Source organism: Atractosteus spatula, chromosome 13 (assembly GCF_055471065.1).
Source record: "Atractosteus spatula isolate fAtrSpa1 chromosome 13, fAtrSpa1.hap1, whole genome shotgun sequence".
NCBI lineage: Eukaryota > Metazoa > Chordata > Actinopteri > Semionotiformes > Lepisosteidae > Atractosteus > Atractosteus spatula.
In genome coordinates, this window is record NC_142718.1 from 36,923,363 (window position 1) to 36,947,322 (window position 23,960).

The following is a 23,960-nucleotide window of genomic DNA, read 5'->3' on the forward strand; positions in this document are numbered from 1 at the left end:
GACTGCAGACAACACAGCCAGGTCCAGCGGTTCCGCTTTATTATGGTAACAAAACACAATTCGTATTTACATTTGAGTGAAAGAGAAAACAAACAATACAAATACGGGGCAGCCTTCTTCCTCTCTGCTGGAATGGGGGGCAGGGGCTGGGGGAGAGGGAGAGGGAGTTTCAGTCCACATACTTCCCCAGGATATCTCCATCACGGAACAGGAAGTAATCCTGAAAACAGAAACACACATTCCAGTGAGCGCGCCGCCCGGAGACTCGGCCCCTGACCTCCTCCCGGCCAGGACCGCAGCTGCGCGGGGGCTGCTCGGGGACACACCTTGTCATCCAGCGTCACTTTCGTACCCCCGTACTCGGGCAGCAGGACCTTCTCCCCCACCTTGACGCCGACCGGCTGCAGCTGACCACTCTGTCGGGCAGAGAGAGACGGACAGACGCTGATTTTATATTCGCTCGGTGTCCACACGGCTTGCTGCGGATTCCTCTCAGGATTAAAATCAGAAAAGCAGGGGAGTATCGGCATCTCCAGTCCACTCTGCTGCACTGATGCGCAGGCAGATAGACCGCTTTAGAGCTTAACACACGAGGGCGTCCAGCCTGCAGTCCCTCAGGCTACCTTCAGATCTCCGCCCATCTCCAAAAGCTCAAGACCCACCCGTAGTTCACCTCTTCAAGCTGTCCAGGATTTCAAGAGACCTAGGAAACCGGTCCTCTAGTACACCTCAAGGACTGTACCCCACCCCCCGATCTTGTCTATTAAAACCCAGCTGAGACACATTTTAGCACTGCGACAGGTGCCCTGTAACAGGAGGGGGTGGCGTCAGTGGTGCACAACAGCGAGAGCTGCAGCATACCTCTTCCCCACATCCCATAATGCCCCGGGGCCCCTCCTGTAGACAAGTGCCTGCTGGGAATTAGGAATGTACATAAAAAAAAACACGTTTAAAAAAAACGTGAGTTTACTCAACTGGTTGTAAACACAAAATGCCTAACAATTTGATTAAAAGGTCTTCCAGTATGTCATTTTTCCTCAGTCTTTTTCTTTTGACACTTAAAAAAAAAAAAAGGAGTTTATCCTTCTGAAGCGAAGCAGCGCTACTTTCACGTGTGCGGACCGGGACCGCCCCAGCAGGACCCCCGAAATCACCTTGTTGACAGAACCGGGCCCCACCGCCACCACGGTGGCCTGCAGCACCTTCCCCTGCGACTTCTCGGGCAGCATGATCCCGCCCTTGGTGACAGTCTCCGCGGCCAAGCGCTCCACCAGCACGCGGTCAAACATCGGGAGGAACTTCCTGAATGCCTGAGGGTCCGAGAGAGAGAGAGAGAGAGAGAGAGAGAGAGATGAGCGCCATTCCCAGAAATAACACACCCAATCCCAGAATTCCCACTCCCGCAGGAATCAGAAAAGGGACGAAACTCAAAAGAGCTGCAACACAGTGTGTGATCTGCTGACAGTGAGCCTGTCTCCCGATAATAATAATAAAATAATAATAATAATAATACAGTATGTGATCTGCTGACAGTGAGCCTGTCTCCCGATAATAATAATAAAATAATAATAATAATAATACAGTGTGTGATCTCCTGTCTCAGCCTGAGGAGCAGACACTGTCTCAATATTATTATGATTATGATTATTATGATTATTATTATTATTATTATTATTGCGAGACAGGCTCACTGTCTGTTCCTCAGGCTTGGACAGATCACTCACTGTATTAATAATAATAATAAAAATAATAATACAGTGTGTGATCTCCTGTCCCAGCCTGAGGACAGGCAGTGAGCCTGTCTCTCAATAATAATAATAATAGTGTGTGATCTCCTGTCCCAGCCTGAGGAACAGACAGTGAGCCTGTCTCTCAATAATAATAATACAGTGTGTGATCTCCTGTCCCAGCCTGAGGACAGGCAGTGAGCCTGTCTCTCAATAATAATAATAGTGTGTGATCTCCTGTCCCAGCCTGAGGACAGGCAGTGAGCCTGTCTCTCAATAAAGTTTTGTTTAATGCAAATGTTATGTTAATTGTATCTGGTTTGGCAACACTAATTCACTGGCCACACTACTGATGCCCTGCGACTCCGAGCGAGAAGAGAAAGACGGGAGAGAGCATTCTCGTCCCGAGTGGGAAAGCAGCAAGCGCAGGCCACCCTGACCCCAAGGCGGAAGTCCTGCAGTCCTGCCACCAGGGGGCAGAGCACACTCCCTCTCCCACAGAGGCCCAGGGCACGGAGGGAAGTCCTGCACGTGCTCTACAAGCGCCTCCACTTCGATGTGAGCGGTACATCTGGGTGGCGAAGCAGAGAGATGCCCGGGAGGAGCAGAAACATCGAGTTGCTCAGCTACTCCTCTGAAGGTGCCGATGCAGAAGTGTGAACAACAGGTTAAAAATGAGGATGAAACCGCGATCTATGCATCACGGATGCCGAGATTCGCGACAACAGCAGCTCTGTTACTCGCGACGAGTCGGCGGAAACAGCCGAGGCTCGGGAACAAAGACAGGGGAAGGAGCAGACTGAGGAATGACAGATAAAGCGGCGCGTGATCAGGGATCCGCGAGGTCCTGTCCGTGGCCCCCGCGGAGGAGGAGGAGGAGGAGGAGGAGGGCTGTGCGCGCGCCCTTGGATGAAGGTTACTTCAAGGGCACGGACAACAGCGGAGCGGGGAGGGGCGCCCCGTCTGCCAACAGCCTGCGAGCTCTGTAGGGAATTAATTCCCAACGCGTGGTCAAGGGAGCCAGACAGGAAGCATCGTTAATGATTGCCGTCAGCAGAGCACAGGGCAGGGAACACCGATCCTGCCAGAGACACGGGCCTCCCCTTCCTCTCCAGTCCCTCACACTAGCACCTCACCCCAGAAGTGCAATGGAGTCACCAAGGCAACATGCACATTCAGATGCAAACTGCACCACTAGAACTGGCAAGTCGTGTTTTAGTAAAATTACAGGATTTAAATGTCCACCCAGAAAGTTCGGCTCCTCTCCGGGGGGGGGTGTTAAGACTGTAAGCCCAGCCTCAGACTTTCCGTGCTGCGTGAGAGCACATCAGGTTAACTAATTACTTGACTGAAGAGATCATCATCATAACTCCCTGCAACTACTGGAGACTGGGAAGGCTTCAGTTAAAGGTTAAGACTTGTGACTATCTCAGGAACGAGCGGGACCTCCAAAACGCCGAGTTCACGTTTTTATCTGCCCCGGATGTGACTGATATAAACCGGAGCCACACTCTGTTCTTCCGTGTAGTAACTTGCGTGGTTACAAGGGCACGCGTGCCGGCTGACACACGTACGGCAGCTATCAAGAAGACTTTTAAACACACGCATTTACAAAGAATGAACCAAGAAAACGTATTTATTCACAAAATTAAGTTCCCCCTTTTTTAAAACTTGTGTTCTTAAAGCCATCTTTGAGTGCAACACGTCTATCTAGACGTCTGTCGATGGTCTACTGGGTTAACACATGCATGCGTTTTCCAGGGACGTAACAACTAAACGCCTCCACCGAGGAAGCAGAGGGCGGACTTTAAAGGCCGGATTCTGTCAGCTCACCTAGGAAGGAACACGGAAAATAATCCAAAAAGGAAAACGTTAATGCCAAAGGCAAGACATCCGACGGCAGCTCACCAATAGTTATAACGCGACGCCGCACTAACAGCCCGCCGGGTTGCTCAATAGCACCGGTCTGAGGGCGCTGACCTTGAGCCCCGGGTCTCTGTCGGTTCGGTAAAGCCCGAATTCCGTCTCCGGGGTGTCCCCGGACTCCCCCACCCGCCGGCCCAGTCTGTGCGGCTGCAGGTGTTAAAACCTGCGACCGCGCCGACCCTATCGTCAGCATGGAGCAGTATCCCCCCCCCCACCTCTGCGCACAGTGAGAGCCCGCTTTATACCAAGTGTCCAAGGCACCTGCTTTTACGGCGCTCACCAGCGTGCTGCTCAGCTACACGGAGTAGAAAGTACTAGAGAAGGCGCATGGGAGCTTCTGGATATCTAGACATTTTAAAATCGCTCCATTCCAGACCGCCCTAGGGCACGGCCTGCGAACGGGGCAGGGAGTCTTACCATGCCGACGGGTCTCTTATGAACGTTTCTACACACAGCAGCGTGGTTCCACCGCGACCCTCCTGTCGTCCTGCGCTCGGGGGCTTCTCCACGCGCGAGACTAGCCTTCTCTCGCACAGCAGAATCGCCGCCCCACGTGAAGAAATACAGGCGCCCGACAGCGCATGCGCGCCCGCCGAGCCGCCCCGCACGGGTCGGGGAGGTTCCGCCCCCTGTCCCGGGTTCCAGAGCCTTCTGGAACCTTCCCGACACGATCCCCACCGCGCCCTGCAGCCAGCGCGCAAGCCGACGGCCGCCCCCGCCTCCTGTAAGTGCAGTGATGAAGAATTACTGCTTCATGCACGGGTGCAATGTGTTTCAAAGCGATGCATTTGGCAGCAGAGCGTGCATCTCCGCCACCCCCCCGCCATTGCGTCAAAATTACACAACATTCACCTTCGACCCCCCGAACTTTTTTTCCTCCTCCAATGGCGTCCGAGAAGTTTCTGGAAATCGCCTGCCCCGGAACGAGAATGGAGGTCCCCCCCCCCTGCCGCGCTCTATCCCACTTGCGTTTAAAGTAACGTTCCCGGAGCCGTGTAACGCGACGGGCGGGCCCCAGGGAGGTGTGTGTGGGGGGTCTTCACCGCCACAGTCGTGCGTGGCCGGAGGGCGCGCGCGCGGCCCCCCCCCAGCGGGGCGAATGTGTGCAGTTATACAGGTTTCGGGGTGGCCCCCAGCGTTACCCGGATGGAGATGCCCATGTGCGCCGCTCTGAGGCCGGAGAGGAGGCGCTTTTAGGCAGCAGCGCAGCTCGCCGTCTTACTTCTTCTGACAGAGCCCACTGCGCGGCGGTCGTCTGTTCCCTGCTGACCTCATCCCATCCACCCCGACAGTAAGTACCCGGGCTCCCCTTCCTCGCTCGCTCGCCGCTGGAGCACGGTTCCACACGCCGCTCCTGGGGAGCCCGTCCTGTCTTTGCCGTGACGGAGCGGAGCGCTGCAGCTCGATGTGAGCCGACTGAAGGCGGCGGGCGGGCGTGCGTGCCTGCTCGCATGTCTGAAGCGGTGGCCGTGAACGTCTTCATTTCGTGTTGGTCTGCACTTTGCCGCTTCGGGTGTAACTCGTCCGCTTTTCTGTGCCTATTTTTATCCACTTTACACCCCGAGGTGAGGGATTAGTGATGGCTTGTCTGTCCTTCTGTAGTTTTCCAGCTGAACTGGACATGAATGATGAGGGCTTGTATCGGTAACAGACGGTGTGGAGGGGACAGCGATTCTGCTCTCTGCCCGCTGCACATCTCGAATATCGCCAAGCACGGCGTTAAGCGCCTGCTTCGTGAAACGGGCGAGCCGAGCGGTTCTGCGGAACCGTGTAGTGCTGTAAGAGGTCCAGTCTGTTCTCGTCAGCTTCTAACTGAACCTCGCCATCCCAGTAAGAGACGGCTACATTTCTACTGCTAGAAGGATAATGAACTGCATGTATTCGGAGAGGTCGGAGGGTTTTATGTTGGAATTAACGTTTTCAAAGATTGCGCTTTGTTAAGGAGGTCATTGTACTCTTTTTCTGTCCCATTTAGAGTTGGGTCAACTTAAAAACTCATCAATGGATAGCGATTAATCATAAGCTCTGCTACGTCTTGCGCGGTCCAGACAGTAGCTTCCACCGCGAGCGGGGACGTCCTCGTGAGCGGGGGCGCCGTGTGCTAACGTGCGGCGCGCGCTGATGAAGCCCCGTTCTAGCGAGTTCCGCGTGCGCCGCTGAGCTCCGGCACGCTCTCGACGCAGCGACGGCTTTGACCTTGTGGTGCGTGACCCCCGCACGCACGCACGCACGCACGCGGGCGGAAGGACGGACCTTCATGCCGAAAAGACGCCGTGAGAGATCAGGCGCTGTCACAAGACGGAGGGGTGGTTTGTAGTGGGTTCACTTGAAGTGGATTTGATTATTATTGTTGTTGTTGTTGTTGTTGTTTTTTTGGCTTCTTGTCTGTGAACAGTTAGGACCCCCCCACGGTCTTTATAAAGAACAGTTCTGCGTTCCAAGCCGACCTTCCCCCCCCCCCCCCCCACATCGACTTTTTGCTTTTAAAATAACACCTGCTGAAAGTGTAATTACACAGTAAAATAAGAGGGCGGCCCACGGCATGACTACAGTCGGGTCTGTCCTGGCGCAGGAGGCGCTCAAGGAGTCGTGGTTAAATAATGTGCGGCCCGGTTCGATTTACAGTGCATTGGCCTTGTTTGCCCTCACGGTTAAGAGCTCTGATAATCCGGCAGTCGCCACACAGCTGTCTAATCGCCACAGATTCCCCGCGCCCTGCGGGGGGTTGTCGAGGGAAGGCCGTGTCCTTACAGGTACGACCTTGGCCTTGCGCGTCTGGGGTGTCAATGCCGGAGCAGGCCTCTGCGCTCGCTGGAGCCGCTCAGGCTGTGTTGCCATGGAGACAGGCCGGGCAGGGTGAGCTTGCAGTGCAGCCCCGCACCGTGGCAGAAGTGGGGTGAGCGTGCGCGTCTCGGGGTGCACAGCTGGGGTCTGGAGCCGAACAGGTCCAGGCCGAGGCCCCCGTTGCTCCATGGAAAGCACGAGCCGCGGGATCACCGTCTGTCCGCCGCTCAGGCCCGTCTCTGCTGCACCCGTGCAGGAAATGCTGCGCTTGCCCACCGTGATGAGACGGATGCGCCCGGCGTGCCGAGCGCTGGCGCCCCACCTGACGCGCTGCTACGCCAAGGACGTGAAGTTCGGCGCCGACGCCCGCGCCCTCATGCTGCAGGGGGTCGACCTGCTGGCTGACGCCGTCGCCGTCACCATGGGGCCCAAGGTAGGGGTTGGAAGAGGATGGGGGGGGGGGTAGGACACCTGTTGGGGGAGGGGGTTGGAAGAGGATGGGGGGGGGGTAGGACACCTGTTGGGGGAGGAGGTGGGAAGAGGAGGATGGGGGGGGGTAGGACACCTGTTGGGGGAGGAGGTGGGAAGAGGAGGATGGGGGGGGGGGTAGGACACCTGTTGGGGGAGGAGGTGGGAAGAGGAGGATGGGGGGGTAGGACACCTGTTGGGGGAGGAGGTGGGAAGAGGAGGATGGGGGGGTAGGACACCTGTTGGGAGAGGAGGTGGGAAGAGGAGGATGGGGGGGGGTAGGACACCTGTTGGGGGAGGAGGTGGGAAGAGGAGGATGAGGGGGACACCTGGTGTGTGTGTGTGGAATACGCATTGTTTGGCAGTGATGCGTGTACAAGTTTGTGTGCAGCAGGAAATGCGTAGCGGTGTGTTGTTTGTGTATGGATTGTGGGTTTGTAGCATGTTGCGCAGAGCTGGATGCCTGAGGCCTGAGATTATGTCCTGGTTCAGGCGCCTTGATGCATGTCACCCTGCCTTGTGCCTTCATGCAGGGTCGCACGGTCATCATTGAGCAGAGCTGGGGGAGCCCCAAGGTCACCAAGGACGGGGTGACGGTGGCCAAAAGCATCGACCTGAAGGACAAGTACAAGAACATCGGCGCCAAGCTGGTGCAGGACGTTGCCAACAACACCAACGAGGAGGCTGGCGACGGCACCACCACCGCCACCGTGCTCGCCCGCGCCATCGCCAAGGAGGGCTTCGACACCATCAGCAAAGGCGCCAACCCCGTGGAGATCCGGCGCGGGGTCATGCTGGCCGTGGACACGGTCATCGCCGAGCTCAAGAAGCTCTCCAAGCCAGTCACCACGCCCGAGGAGATCGCCCAGGTAAGGCCTCGCGTGAGGGAAGGGGCGCGCCTCGTTGCCCCCCGGGGTAAGGGAGGGGCACCCCGCTTGACAGCCCTCTCTCTATCCTGGCCTTCTCTCAGGTGGCCACCATCTCTGCCAACGGGGACAGTGAGATCGGCAACATCATCTCCGACGCCATGAAGAAAGTGGGCCGCAAAGGGGTCATCACCGTCAAGGTGGGTTGCAGGGGGCTTGTCTTGTAGGGGGTGGTGGTGGGGGGCATCACTCTGAGCTCCATGCCCAGGGTTCGGTCCAAGTAAGAGTGTCCAGTGGGAACTGAACTGGCCACAGCACTGGCCATTGGAAAGAATGATGCTCTCAATCCAGATCCGGAGAGCGACAGTTGTTCATCTTTCCCAGAAGTGTAAGAGTTGATGTATTAAAGAGCCTGGAAATCCTGCAGGAATAGGCAGAGTAAGAGTAGCGGATGGTGGTAGTTCGACAGCAGTGTTCCTGGCTTCTACGTTGCTGTTGCTCTAAAAGGAGTTGGTGAAGTGAAACGGGGGAGGTGACTGCTTTTCCACCAGCCCGTGGCTCTTGAGTTGGAAGAAGTACTCCGGGAATTCGTGTCTGGTGATCTGGGAAGCGGCCCGTCACAGGTCTTGCTGGGAGAGAGGTGCGTGGGCTGTGTGGTGGGTCAGGTGTGCCGGCTGACGCCGTGTTCTTTGATGTGTGTTTTCAGGACGGTAAAACTCTGCACGACGAGCTGGAGATCATTGAGGGTCTGAAGTTCGACCGTGGGTACATCTCCCCGTACTTCATCAACACTGCCAAAGGTGAGGGCGCTCTGCCGGGCCCCGGCCCTACCCTGTCTCCAGCACACTTCCTCTCTGCATGGTGGCTTCTGTTTAAGAACTGTAAACTGTTTGTTTTGGGCTGATTTCTCACCCCTCGTGGGCTTTCTTTTGAGCGTCTTTTGTAATGGTAAATAGAAAAGAAACGGGAGTCATCGGGGAGCCCATCCACACAGCGACAGAAACACTCGTTTGTGTTCTTATTAATGTCCTGTCTCTCTCCCCCCCCCAGGTCAGAAGTGCGAGTTCCAGGATGCCTATCTCCTCCTCAGTGAGAAGAAGATCTCCAGTGTCCAGTCCATCGTCCCGGCTCTTGAGATCGCCAACCAGCACCGCAAGCCCCTGGTCATCGTTGCCGAGGATGTGGACGGGGAGGCGCTCAGCACGCTGGTGCTCAACAGGTCTGTCTGTCCACCCCTCTCTTGCTCTTGAGCGTCGGTCTCTTGGGTCGTTAGGGCTCCCGCTGGGCTGTCAGGGGTTGCCGTGGACTCACGATGTGATCTTTCTCCCAGGCTCAAGGTGGGGCTGCAGGTGGTGGCAGTGAAGGCTCCTGGGTTCGGAGACAACAGGAAGAACCAGCTGCAGGACATGGCCATCGCCACCGGGGGCACTGTGAGTATCGCTCGGCTGCCGTCAACCCAGGCGCGTCCTCCTGTCTTGGTCAGGCTGTCTGTTCTTTCCCAGAATCCTTTGTGCTCACACATTCAATGTAAATGCCTTGTTCTGCGGATTCTCTCTTCTTTGACCATTATGTTTGCCTTCTGATTTCTCATCTCTCTGCACTTTACTCCTTCTCTCAGTCAGAGTATCTGTGCAACCTTCTTTTTACTGTTGACTTGGTGTTTGTGACCTGAAGTGTCCACCCAGTTCCTTCAGTACTGTAGTGAAGATACCGTAACTTCTTCACTTCTGTTTCTCTCTCTCTCCCTCTCCAGGTGTTCGGGGACGAGGCCCTGGGGCTGGCGCTGGAGGACATCCAGGCGCACGACTTCGGCAAGGTGGGGGAGGTGTTGGTGACGAAGGATGACACGATGCTGCTGAAGGGGAAGGGCGACAAGGCCGCCATCGAGAAGCGCGTGCAGGAGATCGTGGAGCAGCTGGAGGTCACCAGCAGCGACTACGAGAAGGAGAAGCTGAACGAGAGGCTGGCCAAGCTGTCCGACGGGGTGGCTGTGCTCAAGGTGAGCGGAGGAGAGAAACGAGGAGGAGGAGGAGGAGGAGGAGGGGGGGGATGGGATGGGATGGGGTGTACCCCAGGAAGAAGGGGGGGGGGGTGGCAGAGAAAGGGGGCTCGCTTCGTGGAAGGTGAATTGGTCATCAGAACAGAGAGAGTGGGGAACTCTGGGGGGGTGGCAGAGGGGGCAGGACGTAGAGGGTGAGGGGTTTTGCGAGGAGCCTTGATGGCGAACGTCTGTGTTCCCGTCGGGGCGTCAGGTTGGGGGCACGAGCGACGTGGAGGTGAACGAGAAGAAGGACCGGGTGACGGACGCCCTGAACGCCACAAGGGCGGCGGTGGAGGAGGGCATCGTGCCCGGGGGCGGCTGTGCCCTGCTGCGCTGCATCCCTGCCCTGGACAGCATCAAGCCAGTCAACGCGGACCAGAAGATCGGTGAGTGGAGAGATGCCTGCAGCCCCAGGGTCCTCCCCTTCCCATAATCCTCCCCTGGCTTGCCAGCGCCAACCCGTCCTGCTCGCCTTCCCGTTCCAGGAATCGACATCGTGCGACGGGCTCTGCGCATCCCAGCTATGACCATCGCGAAGAACGCGGGAGTGGAGGGCTCGCTGGTGGTGGAGAAGATCCTGCAGAGCGGCGCGGAGATCGGCTACGACGCCCTGCTGGGGGAGTACGTCAACATGGTGGAGAAGGGCATCATCGACCCCACGAAGGTAGGCGGGTTTATGCGGCACACTGAGCTGTGGCTCCTGGTCCAAACGGGACTGACACAGGGTCGCTGGTCCCAGGTCCTGATGACCCCCACACTGGTTTTTGTTCCAGCCAAACCCTTTGTTGACCTAATTTGTTGAACTGTCTTCCCAGCTCTTAAAAATGTTGGATCTTTTAACTTTCACTTTGTAAGCAAAATCCTGAACTTGTGACTAGAAGCAAAAATGTCTTCGTTCAATTGAAGCAACTTCTTCACTGAAGCCTTACTTGACCTGAAACATGCCTTCTCCTGGTGGGGTCACCAGGACTTGGGAACCCCCACTTTTGACGCGCTCCGTGCTTGCTCTTGGTAAAGGGCGTTTTGCATGTATGGTATGTTACCCCCTCTTGCACACACATTGCACGGCGATGACGTTGTCTCTCTGGCACCCCCTGCAGGTGGTCCGGACGGCCCTGCTGGATGCGGCCGGGGTGGCGTCTCTGCTGTCCACAGCGGAAGCGGTCGTCACGGAGGTGCCCAAGGAGGAGAAGGAGCCCGCGATGGGAGGGGGCATGGGTGGCATGGGCGGCATGGGCGGGGGCATGTTCTAAACTGGGAACGGCCCCCTTCCTGCTTTCTGATGGACCGACTGGACAGAGTGCTGGGACTGGGGGGGGGAGGTAGCCAGGGGTCGGTAGGGAGTCTGTATTCTCATACCCTGTTGCTCCCTGGTCCTTCTCCCTGTTGGACGTGATGGCCAAGAGTTTGCTGGGGAACTGTGACCCCCTCCGCCCACACGCGCACCTCTGCTTTCCCACTGCTGCCCCCTACTGGGACAAGGGGGGCCGTCGTGAGCCAGGACTGCTTTGGAAGATTGCCTCCCGCCCCCCCAGGTCAGGTGGTCCCAGTACAGCTCCCTGCTCCTGATCTCAGTTTTTTTGGGGTGGTGGAGGAGTGTCGAATGGCCTCTGACTGAGACCGTAGTTTCAGGCTGATCCTCTCTGTGCCCAGTAATGGCTTGTCCTCCATTGCCCATGCTGGTTCATCCTCTTTTGTAACTTTTTTTTTTATACGTGTATGTGTACATAAAAAAAAATACTTGTTTTGTGCACTGCTGTCCCAACTTTCCTTTGGTACTTAAAATTCACAAGTTGTCATTAAATCTCTGCTGTTTACTCCCATGGATTGAAGTATGTGTTTACCCTTTAACACAGGTTGGAGAGCTGCCTTATTGAATTACTTTGGTGTGTACAAAGCTCTGTACCGCGGAGCAGGACCCCTGAGCTGTGTGTACAGCAGGCTTCGGTGGCAGAGTAGTGGGACTGTGGGCACAAGAGACCTCCCCTGTAGAGTATCACGGGGCCTCAGTTCTTTGCTGAAGCGAAGTTTTAACTTTCCTCTGGCCTGAGCAGTTTACCCAGAGATGATAACCCTGACTGTTTCCGAGGGGTAGGACCAGGCATGTTGGAGCTGGGATGGACGGCTCGTAGGCCTGGGCACATACAGGACAGGAAAAGCTCCTTTTGCTGAACTGCTGGGCGTGTCGGGGGTTGATAGGCATGTCACCCTGATCCAGCAGCATGTTTGGCCGGGGGGGGGAGTTGAGTTGTGGCTGTGGACTGGGGGGGGTGGGGAGGTAGGGGTTGCACCAGCTGGGGAGACCACTGCCCTTCGTCCCAGCCTGACCCCTGTGTGAGATCTTGCTGTGGGAGGGGACAGTGGAGCAGGTGTCAGAGCCCCAGTGCACTCTGACCACCTCGGTACATTTCCTGTGCTGGGGTGCGTGTGTGGAGGAGGAGGAGGGACTCACAGCTGAATGTTCAACTTCATGACATCAGACCGTTGGTAACTTCTTTCAACTTTTTTTTTTGGGGGGGGGGAGCAAGTTATGAAACTTTTTTTTTGTACAATAGTCAGTTTTTTTTATTTAATAAAATTCAAATGATCTGTGACAGATCCAGCTGTTTTATTTTCCTCCAACAATCGCCACCTGGATGTGAGTATGGATGTCCAATGGGAAACAACATCAGACTGACACCTTCACACTGTTGAATTGGGTACTGTACATGTTTACAATTATTATTGTAGTTCAGCCACTTTTTTGTAGACCTTTAGATGGAACAGAGCAGCACTACTTCCCAAACTGAGGGGCTGTAGAGCCCATTCAAGACAAATCTAACTTCTGGAAAGTGATCCAAATCTTTCTTGCAGGAAGAGGGAGGGCTTTTCCACTCTGAGGGTATCCCTCTGAAAGCAGACTGGAGGATTGTTCCCTGCAGTTTTAGAAGTCAAAATGTAAAAGGACAAGATAACGTGCTGCCTCTGAACTGTACTAACCGGGCTTAATTTTTAAAGCGAGACTAAGATCCTGTTCACTGTACTGCTAGGGGGGAAAAGGGTTGCTTCAGCTCTGAGGTTTTTTTTTAATGCATTGGACTTGCCTTTTTTAAAACACATGCATTTATAAATAGGCAGAGGATTTTAGAATCATGGACAAGTAGATGCCACATACAAAAACAAAGCCACCAGGAGTGGTACAGTAGGAATGCATTAGAGCAATAGAGCTACCATTTAAGCAAGCAGGTACCTGCTATGAAATCTCTTGTGTGACAAAGCCCTTAGCAGGGCCACAGTGGCTACGGCACAGCAGGGGGTATGTGGGACCTACCTACCAACTGGACTAGATGTCTTGACTGGTTTGATCCACAGTGAACTGGCCCATGGTCGGTGCAAGCCCACTCCATATTCATGCTTTTGGAACATGATTTGTATTGTATGATCATCCCTGGCCAGGGTGCAGGGGGTTCATGATAATGAACTTCCAGCAGCAGTCTGCTAATGGGGTAAATTAATACCGACAGCTATGGCACTGTTCTGGCCAGCAGACGCACTCGCAGAAAGCTACCACATGTAAAATAGGACTAGATGGCTGTACAGGTACAGCATGTCAAATATGTGCAAGGGGCTGTTCATGCAGTTGCCCAAAGACAAGCCATCCTTCACTACAACATGCAAATGAAGACAACTGGAACATTTCAGTTATTTGGTGTGAAGATGAAAGACATCTTGCTAAATAAAACTCCCATCCCAAGTTTAGTTTTAAAAGAAATGTAATTGGAAGTTAAGAAATTAAAACTTCATTACAATCCTGTGCGCTCCCCTGTAGTCCAAGTAGCACACACATACAAGCAGCCATATCAGTTTACATGAATTCACATTTACAAAAGAAAATAAGGTCTCTGAAACTCATGCATTATATTACATTTAAAAAATTGTATCGAGACTTTAATAGAAAAATAGTTTATTATACCATGCAACCAGAATGCATTTGTGTCTTTATCCATAACATCTTAATTACATTAAAGGTAACAGTTTGGCAACAAAACATGTTCTCCCCCCCATCTCTTATCATCTGTGCTTTATAACTGTATATACATGTGTCTGTCCAAGAACTAAATAAATTAACAAAGGTGCCAATATACAGCCTAAGTAAAAATAAGGGAACAAGCAGGGGGGCAGAAAGGGCTTATAGAGGAGTGAGGTTTACAGTATTAAAAAATGTTGGTCTTCTACAACAACAGATGTACAGTACACAATCAGCACACCGCGCGGATCACAGAGTGGTCACTGCAGGCAGGGTGCCAACACGAGGTTTGTAAAAGACGTGTACAAGAATAAAACCAAATTCAACGTTAAAAAGAACCCTGCACACTTAAGCATGGTCAAACCCGTCCCCCGTTCCCAGCAAGGAGAACGTCAAGAATCCTCTGATCACAGCTTCAGACCCTCCAACGTGCAACTCGACATCCTGAGCACAACCCAGGCGCCAGCGCTGACAATACTGTTGAGTCCCCAGGCTTCGACACATCCACAGACTCCAGCGAGCGTCTGTGCCCGAGCTGAACAAAGACTAATTACACCTGCCATTGTGTGGAACCACTGGACACTCAACATTCAGCAGTCAGCGTTCCCTCGGTTTCGCCACACTCGACATGCAAACATGCATTGCGTAACTGTGATATCTGGTGTCCCAAACACTTACTAGAGCTTATGTAAACACAATCCTGCCTAAGGCCGAGTTCCCAGCACCTTCTCGAGAGCAGCTCTTGCTCTCCATCCACAAAGCTCTCCTTCAGCCTGCAGCACTGAAACTGTGATGAGTTACAGCCTGGCTGTCCCAGTGCTGGCGCTGGGGACCCCCACACCTGCTGGGCTTCACTTCAGCCAAGCTCCTGCCTGACAAGAACCCTCAACTGAACAAACCTTGCTTTGCTGGAACCTCTGCAATTTGTTTCCCCCCTCTCTACTCAAGTATGGAAGTATTAAGTTATCATAGCAGTGCAAGAATTTTAAATGAGCAACTTCCTACAAACAAATGAAACATCTTATTAGATGTACGAAGAGATCAAGTAACGGGGTGCTCAGGTAGAGCCAAACCCAGCAGGTGTGTGTTGGGGTGCCCAGGGCCAGTGGGGGGGGGGGGGGTCCACAGGGCCCCACCCTGCACTCTGAACATGTCTGATGGCAAGGGTTAAAGACCAGTGCTGACAACACTCCAAGTATCCATCACTAACTGTTGAGTTATTTACAAATTTCGGCAGCTCAGAAAACACGAACCGGCCCCCTGCCGCCACACACCAGGACTGGTCCACGCCCATGATGTCACCACACCTCCACCTCCCACCTCCTGCCCCGACACGCCCCTCAGCGGGAGCTGTTCCGCCGGCCGGCGATCTATGCCGACTCCGCAGGCGCAGGACAGCGGCACGGCGGCGGCGGTCCTGCGGAGCGGGCGGGGATCACGCTGCCGCGGCGCGGGCGCGAGAGGAGGAGGAGGGACATGTGCAGCAAACAAGGCACTTGGGCAGGGGGGGGGGGGGGGGGTGCTTCGGGGGAGCAGAAATGAACCCCCCCCCCCGCCACCCCTCCTGACTCGGGACCCAGTCCCACCATGGCTTTCGGGACAGCAGCTGCGGACGCCTGCCTGCCCCACCCCCGCGGGCGCCGGGGGGCTACGTGTGGTGGACCTCGTGGAACATCAGCTCGCGGGGGATGGTGGTCACGGGGCCGTACAGCTTGCCGGCCCGCCGCTCGAACGCCGACACCATCTGCTTGACGACCTCGTCGAAGAAGACGGTGGCCAGCTGGGAGTGCAGCAGCGAGCGGAACTCGAAGGAGACCTGGGATTTGGGGGGGGGGAAGCGGGTTAAAGGTTAGAGGTTAAAGGGCAGCAGCAGCATCCGCACGCTGTAGGCACCCCCTGGTCAAAGTGTCCATCTTGGCGAATCTCAAGTGAAAAGAGGTTGACAACCTTCATATGGGACAAACATGACATCTTTCTGCCAAATCTGAATGCACAATTATTTAGTTCTGCAGATATTCAAAATGATGAGACCGTGAATATGGCACGTGCAAGTGTTTGAGCACCCCTTGTCAGTAAGGACTCAGTTACACCTCCACCGGCCGGTTAACCGCACTCACTGCGAAATCCAGGGTGCAGGTGCGTGGGTACCCCGGGATCCCTGGGCTGAAGCGCCACACCGTCTCCAGGTGGTTGAAGAGCTTGCCCTCGGAGCAGGACGCCTGGAAGGGTGAGCACGAGGCAGGGGCAGCTCAAGAGCGCGCTCGCAACAGGCCGGCTGGGCGGCGGCTCAGGGACCCAACCTCTGACCCCTGTCCCGCACACCCTACAACCTCCACTCCCTCCTCCTGCGCCATGCGCCTCTTTTGGGGGCTCAAAGGCCTCTCTATAGAGCCAACTCCAAGAACATGAATCCTGTTAGGTAATACTTCACAACCCGCAGCCCTCTAAGAGTCAAGCTCACAATTACAAGGCCACAGCTAGTGGAGACTGGGTTTGAGGCTCCTAGACCTCACCTTGCTTGGAATCGGGGGGCCTTGCGTTGCCGTACCTTGACCAGGTGGGGGCGCACTGTGGTGACAAGGGAGGTGTAGCGCTCCAGCACCGGGGGGAAGCCCACCTCCAGCTGGGCCTTGCAGAAGCCGGTCCTGCGGAAGATCACCTCCGAGCGCTTGCACCACGGCACGAAGTGCAGGTACTGCTCCACCCCCGCCACCACGTCATACATCTCCTGCATGGAGTACCTGGGGAGAGAGGGCAGAGCGCCGCCGTTACACAGCTGGTACCGCGCACACCTGTAGACTTGCTGCCCAGCGCACACCTTATCACACCGTTAACACCTGTACGCTCACCAGCCACCTTAACGGCCTCGCGCACACCTGTACGCTCACCAGCCACCTTAACGGCCTCGCGCACACCTGTACGCTCACCAGCCACCCGTACACACCTTATCACACCGTTAACACCTGTACGCTCACCAGCCACCTTAACGGCCTCGTGCACACCTGTACGCTCACCAGCCACCCGTACACACCTTATCACACCTGTACACTCTCCAACCACCTTAACGGCCTCTCGCACACCTGTACGCTCACCAGCCACCCGTACACACCTTATCACACCGTTAACACCTGTACGCTCACCAGCCACCTTAACGGCCTCGCGCACACCTGTACGCTCACCAGCCACCCGTACACACCTTATCACACCTGTACACTCTCCAACCACCTTAACGGCCTCTCGCACCCCTGTACGCTCACCAGCCACCCGTACACACCTTATCACACCGTTAACACCTGTACGCTCACCAGCCACCTTAACGGCCTCGCGCACACCTGTACGCTCACCAGCCACCCGTACACACCTTATCACACCTGTACACTCTCCAACCACCTTAACGGCCTCTCGCACACCTGTACGCTCACCAGCCACCCGTACACACCTTATCACACCGTTAACACCTGTACGCTCACCAGCCACCTTAATGGCCTCGCGCACACCTGTACGCTCACCAGCCACCCGTACACACCTTATCACACCTGTACACTCTCCAACCACCTTAACGGCCTCTCGCACCCCTGTACGCTCACCAGCCACCCATACACACCTTATCACACCGTTAACACCTGTACGCTCACCAGCCACCTTAACGGCCTCGCGCACACCTGTACGCTCACCAGCCACCCGTACACACCTTATCACACCTGTACACTCTCCAACCACCTTAACGGCCTCGCGCACACCTGTACGCTCACCAGCCACCCGTACACACCTTATCACACCGTTAACACCTGAACACTCACCAACCACCTTAACGGCCTCGCACACACCTGTATGCTCACCAGCCACCTGTACACACCTTATCGCACCATTAACACCTGTACACTCACCAGCCACCTGAGCTGCCCAGCGCACGCTGTGCTAACACCTGCGCGCTCACCAGCCACAACCCCGGCACACTGCAGCGGGACTGCTTGACAGCACCTCGGCACCATGCCGCCCAGAGACGCGACTCACCCGATGATGCGCCTCTCAGAGTACTCCTTCCTCTTGTTGATGAGGGGCGCCGCCAGGTTCAGGAAGCTGCGCCTGCACACGAGGACAGGGGGCCTGGGCGCCGGTGCCAGGAGGGGTGCCCCTCGGGTCATCAGGATGCCGCAGGAGGACAGGTACCTGGACAGCAGGCAGACAGAGGAAGACCAGATCAATTACCAGAGCTACCTCCAAACCCATCATCCATTCCTGGCTTAAACAGCAGCCAGCTTGCCGGGGCAATTAAAACAAAGCAGCAATTTTCCCCAGCTCATTTTGCTGCTGCAGGGCTAGGACAGGCAGACTGAACCTTGTCTGCTCACCTACCGAGGAACAGAGCTGTCACAGGGACTGGCAGGCCACCCTCAGCCCTGCCCAGGGTTCGAGAGCTGCAGAGTCACAACCCGAGCTTCCAGCATCAGCCTGCTGCACCGAGAACCCCGGCTGCTCACAGGCGAAATGCGAGCCGCAAGCTGGGGCACGCAGCACCGCCGGCAGGGCCCTGGGTTCAAGCTGGGCATGCACAGTCAAGCCCAGAGCTATCGAGCTCCAGACTCTACAGGAGTGGAAGAGAGCAGAGCCACCTGCTTCGTGCTGGATTCCCGTGTGTCTCCAGACATGGGCCAGCCTGGTCCTGAAGGGGCAGGTTTTCATTTCAATCAGCTCATTACTGGCTAAACAGCTTCTCCCAGCTCTGCAGAGACCTGTCGCTTTGAATTGGAAAAGCTGCAGGACCAGGACTGGATACCCCAGGTGCACACCATCACATACATTTCTACTCCAGAGCCCGCATCGGAGCGACAGCTACACGAGAGAAAACCAAGATCACAGACGGTCTGCATTATCCCTTTTGATTACCTCAAAGACACATTACTGTGCCTAATTGCCACCATATGTATATATTCCTGCACAACCACCCATGAAGACACCTAATGTATTCTGTCCTTATAGTATTGCTCAATGCACTGAACAGTCTTACGGGCAAATGTTGTGGTCTAACCACACTACAGCCTGTGTTTTTCTGAGTGGGTTAATATTACAATCTGACAGACCGACAGAGATAGAAAGAGCCTGAGGCCAGAGACTACGACGTCCACAGGAGACGTGTCAGTCTGAGGGCTCTTCTGCATGTTGCCACAGCTTCCACGGGAGGTCAAGGGTCAGGGGAAGCAAGTGTGATTCACACAAGGGCTTTTGATTTACACGACGGAGCTTGTGCATGGGTGCACAGAGCCCGGTGTGGCGAGCTTGTGCACAGGTGCATAGAGCATAGGAGTAACAAATACTTGTAGTCAGCTTACTGCACCTCCACCATAGTGTAAAGAAGCACTTTGTGAAACGATTAAAAAAATAGAACCATGCAGGTAAAGAAATGAGTACAATGAATTTCAAGCACAGGTTTATGAAGATATTAAAGTCCAAGAGAGATGGGAGATAACACTGCAATGGAGACTATTTTCTCAGTATACAACTTCAAAACAATGGTGAAGCATTAAAGGCATACTGCAGTCCCCATATGTTCAGACCAGTTATTAAATCTCTGTAACAAAATCAATTAATTGATGTGATAATTTTTTTTACAAATTTTGAATTAAGAGCAACCAAGAACTTTCGGAAAGTATTCAAAGTCGCCATGTTGTCACAAACCCCTAACAGCTTGCGAGAATCGTGACCTGATGTGGCCCCTTCTGCTCACCAGTCACTCTGATAACAGATGAAATGCGACACACGAGTGTGTAAATACAGGTTGTGCAGCAGAAAGCTTCCAACAGGATCTGCGTGCAGAGTTAAGTGTACGTAGTATTTATCGACAAAACCATCTCGAAGTCAAGAGTAATATTTCTACTGAATTAAAAAAAAAGGTATCTTCACAAGCTTGCTTATTTACAATGTAATAAGGCCGCTTCACGTTATCGAATGTCTTCCTGACTCGTTCTGAATCGCAGAACACGGTGCTGCGCATACCTGGAAATGTAGTCTTTTCTATGGAAACTGCAGGCTTTTACAAGTTAGTGTACTTTCATTGCAGTTTGAAATGCACTCACCAATGCTGATTCTTTCAAACCCCGAAATACTGTATAAAAATAATGTTGCAGTTCCCCTTTAAGTGTGCCAGAGAAAATAATGGGGATTATTTTAGACTTGAACATATTTCACTCAGGTGCTTACCAGGGAGAAACTTGACAACGTGCCTGAGGCTCTGGCTGAGGCCACGTCAGGCTCAGGAAAGAGTTTTATATTTATTATTTTAAAAGTTTTATACCCAGCAGTATTAAAGTACAGTATACACCTCCAGAAGCTGATGTTCTTCTACCAGCTGTACTAAAGGAAAGCAGCAATGTGATCCAGTTACTTAAGACCAGGATATCATCTCTGGACTGGCAAACTGCTCATGTACCTCTTACCTATAAAAACCAAAGACTAACTATGAATCAGCAAGTCTTACCTCTGTTACATAAGGGTCTAGGGGGACTTTTGGATTGGGAACTGGTTAATGGACACAAACACAGCACAGATCAGTGATGATCATTCAATTCAGCCTTGATGTAATTAGTCGCGTACCCCAGAGATCTCTACTAGGACCACTGCTGTTGATATCACTGTCCATTGTAGATCACTGATAGTGATGTAGTTCATCAACTAGTCAGGCTCGCGTAACAAAACAGGAGGATTAGCAGCAGGAGGATTAGCAAACACTGCAAAAGCAGCACAGGACATCTGAGAATTTTTCAGAAGGACATTTCAGAATTCAGGAGTGGGGAAACACATGGCTGACCACATTTAGTGTAGACAAGTACAAAGTCTTATAAAACTGTAAATATAGGATGGAGAAAACCCAAAACTTGAAATACCCAGTTACAATAATAAATATATATAACCCTTACACAGTGCTTTTCTGGACACTGCATTTAAAGCGCTTTACGGGTAATGGGGTGCTCCAGTATACTATTCCAGAACACCACAACATGAAACAGAAGTCGCAAGGAAAAGAACACACAGCACTTCTTTACACAAAGTGTTGTGGGTGTATGGAACAAACCGGCCAGCCATATTGTCAACGGTGATTCCCTGGATCCTTGCAAGAACTTACTGCCTGGGATCCTGGGATCACTTAGCCACGAGTGACCAAACAACCAAGATGCGCTGAACGGCCCCCTCGTCTGCGACCTTTACGTTCTTATTAATCCACAGACATCAGACACGGTCAGCCGCTACAGCATCACCTGCAGCAGCACACCAGGCGGCCCCGACCGCGTCGCTCCTGCTTCACAGACGGGGCAGAAACCACGTCTGTCCCGAACACCAGGATCACACCTCCCCCCCGGCCCTCAAGCTAACGATCAGCTCCTCCCTGCAGGGCTTTCCCAGACCTCTGGCTCCGCTCGGCCCCTGGAATTCGTCTGCCTGATTCCCATCTCTTTGAAGCTCCCGTCGTCGCCTCCCCACCAGCCGCCCGTCCTCACCCCCCCCCCACACCTCTGCTGCCGCACTCCTCAGCCTCACACCCCGCCCCCCCCCCCCACCACACACCTGAGGGCTCCCCCGGCCAAAACCCGGGCTCTCTTCCTGCGCCCCAGCTCCACGTGGAGCCCCTCGGCTCTCCCTGCCCCCCGGGGATGGTAAAATCGGGGCTCCCTGCATCCCTTTGACCTCTGGCTCCCCCCCCCCCACTGGCTGGAGAAGACCCCCCTCTAACTCAAGGCCCCGTCCTGTCAGCCAGTCAGTCCCCCCAGCGAAGGAGAGGCCTGGAAGAGTCCTGGAGGGCCACCGCAGCCCCCATTCCTGCTGCCCAGAGCCAGGGACCCCCCCTCCACCCGCCCAACCGACATCACAAACACAGTTACCCGCCCGGCTGCCCCCTGGGTCACTACTTACACACACAGGGCTGGAGAGGGCAGGTCAAGGGCTTGGCCACTGGCACGACACCAGGACCCCCACTCTGGGGTCTGCACCCCCCCCAGTTCCGAGTGTGGAGCCCCTGATCCAGGGATGTCCCTCGCTGGTCGGGGGGGGGGGGTTCTGTGAGTTTCCGGTTCCTGGCGAACTGACCCAGCTGGTTACTGGCTACTCAACCGGACCGGTCTGTAACAGCCTCTCCCAGCCGCTGTGTTTTTTTAAAAAGGGAACCCCAGCACCGAGACCCCCACCCCACACACACACACACACACGGGCACCGCAGCCCTGTCGACCCGTGGGGTCCGGGGAGGGGAACCAGACTTAGGCCGAGCCTGGACCGACCGGACGGCGGTATCTTGTCCCTGCAGCCGTCAGCTCTCTGCTGAATAGTATATCTATTGATCCGGATCGTTAATCTGACAAGCGATTAAGATCGATTAGTTATTTTTTCTTTCCTCCGCCGATTCTCAGCACCGTGCTCTCCCAGAGAGATGTTCTCAGAGGCGGTACTGCAAAACTATGCACGGCATTTAGCACTCTGGAGAGGGGCCTTTTTCTTTAGAAACAAATGCAGTTATGTCTTCCATATTTGCAATTGATTATAATTGCATCGTTTGTTTGTTTCGGCCGGCGTCTGTACGCCTTAGCTGTTTTAATTGTGCAGAGGTCTTGTAAAATCTCCACCACCACACACACCCGCTTTGAGAGGTGACTGTAAATTTAAAACTATTTCTCCGAAGTACTGTCCTCCAGCTACCCGGAAAAATAAAAGTTTTTTTTTTTCCTCCGCACAGTTAATCAAGTCAAGCGATACAGCTGTCGACTTTAACTGTTTAACCCAGGGCTAAAACTCACCGAAACGCTGCAAAGACACTCGAAATCTCAAGGAGAAACCAGAAAATCATCTAAAAACGAAAGTGTCCCTTATGTTGCTGTTAGTACTTTATTTAATAAAACACAGTGTACAGAGTTTTCGTGAACTTACGTATCTACATACTTCGAAGACGTCTAACAAGCGGTCATGACAAACGCAGATGTTATGCGAGTACACATTCGTTAAAACGTATGTCGGCTCTTAATAAGCAAACAAAAAAGAAACTTATCATAAAAGCGAATGTGTTTTACCATCTTGACCCCAGCAGCAGAGTTTGAGGTCGGAAATTTTACACAGACGGCAGGAGCGAAGAAACTTCACGAAAGGGCACGGGGAAAAAAAGGTGACACTCTACCTGACGCCATTCCTGGGTGGTCTCTCCCGGCGAGCGGCGGCCGGTAACTGATTGATACATTCGGCTACAGCTCTCCGCAAGCTCCGACAGCCTCTCGCCATTTTCGCTTTAACAAAGTGAGGCCCAGCGCAGGCGATACTTTCTGTAGCGACGGCCCGCCCCCCTTTCCGAACACACCCTGCAGGGCCGGGGCTCTGATTGGCCCCTGGTCCGGAGCGCTGACTCGTCATTGGCGGTTCCAGCCGCCCGTCATTGGAGGGGGGGGGCGCGCGTGTGTGTTCTGCGGTGTTTGTGTGCCCCGGCCTGTCACGAGATGCTGGATTGAGTTGCTCCGGGCGCCCTGCCTTTCTAAGTAAAGGTTATGGCTAAATTTGGGGGTGAGGGCACGAGGAGTTATCTAATTGTGCGTGAAATGTGCGTGTAAAATTCAGTTCCACTGCGTCAGTCGCGCAGTCTTCTCTTTTTTTTTCTTACATCCTTTGAATGTCAACAGGTTTTCGTTCTTATACTAATACGTGGTTTGTAAGCAGTTTCTTCAAAGTGTTTTTATGGTTCATGAGAAACCATAAACACGGTTAATGGTAATAAAGGCCCCAGTATAATTAACAATTAAGGGAAGGCGATAGGACTCAAACATTTACAAGAGATTACAATATAAAATAGGCACAATATGCTAATAAACCCCCAGTGGTTAGGTTGGGAGGGAAAAATGATTAAAACGCTATATATCTATACTAATATATCTAATATATATAAGCCAGCAGCCATATCAATCTGCAACTCACAACTGGCAGCCCACTGAAGCTACGTAGGTGTGAGCCTGGTCAGTACCTGGATGGCAGACCTCCTGGGAAAAACTAAGGTTGCTGCTGGAAGAGGTGTTAGTGGGGCCAGCAGGGGGCGCTCACCCTGTGGTCCATGTGGGTCCTAATGCCCCAGTATAGTGATGGGGACACTATACTGTAAACTGGTGCTGACCTTCGGAGG

At 53.9% G+C, this 23,960-nt stretch overlaps 3 protein-coding genes across 5 annotated transcripts; 1 reads left to right on the forward strand and 2 right to left on the reverse strand.

Moving 5' to 3' along the window:
• Positions 1-17: 17 nt before the first annotated feature.
• Positions 18-5,136, reverse strand: hspe1 (heat shock 10 protein 1). The gene is made up of 5 exons (XM_088930001.1): positions 4,953-5,136; positions 4,071-4,375; positions 1,155-1,310; positions 327-416; positions 18-220 (listed from the first exon to the last, which is right to left on the reverse strand). The coding sequence occupies exons 1-5, from the start codon at positions 5,134-5,136 to the stop codon at positions 170-172; spliced, it is 786 nt and encodes a 261-aa protein (XP_088786127.1). The 3' UTR covers positions 18-169.
• On the forward strand, positions 4,825-12,408 carry hspd1 (heat shock 60 protein 1). 2 transcript variants are annotated; one of them, XM_088930009.1, is made up of 11 exons: positions 4,825-4,944; positions 6,694-6,870; positions 7,439-7,774; positions 7,876-7,971; positions 8,478-8,571; positions 8,822-8,990; positions 9,102-9,201; positions 9,525-9,770; positions 10,024-10,198; positions 10,298-10,476; positions 10,913-12,408. In XM_088930009.1, the coding sequence occupies exons 2-11, from the start codon at positions 6,697-6,699 to the stop codon at positions 11,063-11,065; spliced, it is 1,722 nt and encodes a 573-aa protein (XP_088786135.1). In that variant the 5' UTR covers positions 4,825-4,944; positions 6,694-6,696; the 3' UTR covers positions 11,066-12,408. The 2 variants fall into 2 exon arrangements, with proteins under 2 accessions (XP_088786135.1, XP_088786136.1); XM_088930010.1 differs by lacking the exon at positions 4,825-4,944 and adding an exon at positions 5,867-5,969.
• A 1,138-nt stretch (positions 12,409-13,546) lies between these two features.
• Positions 13,547-23,120, reverse strand: coq10b (coenzyme Q10B). Of its 2 annotated transcripts, XM_088930011.1 has the most exons (5): positions 22,974-23,120; positions 17,833-17,988; positions 16,367-16,559; positions 15,936-16,037; positions 13,547-15,634 (listed from the first exon to the last, which is right to left on the reverse strand). In XM_088930011.1, exons 1-5 carry the CDS (start codon positions 23,072-23,074, stop codon positions 15,467-15,469), a joined length of 720 nt encoding a protein of 239 aa, XP_088786137.1. In that variant the 5' UTR covers positions 23,075-23,120; the 3' UTR covers positions 13,547-15,466. The 2 variants fall into 2 exon arrangements, with proteins under 2 accessions (XP_088786137.1, XP_088786138.1); XM_088930012.1 differs by lacking the exon at positions 15,936-16,037.
• Between the last annotated feature and the right edge of the window lie 840 nt (positions 23,121-23,960).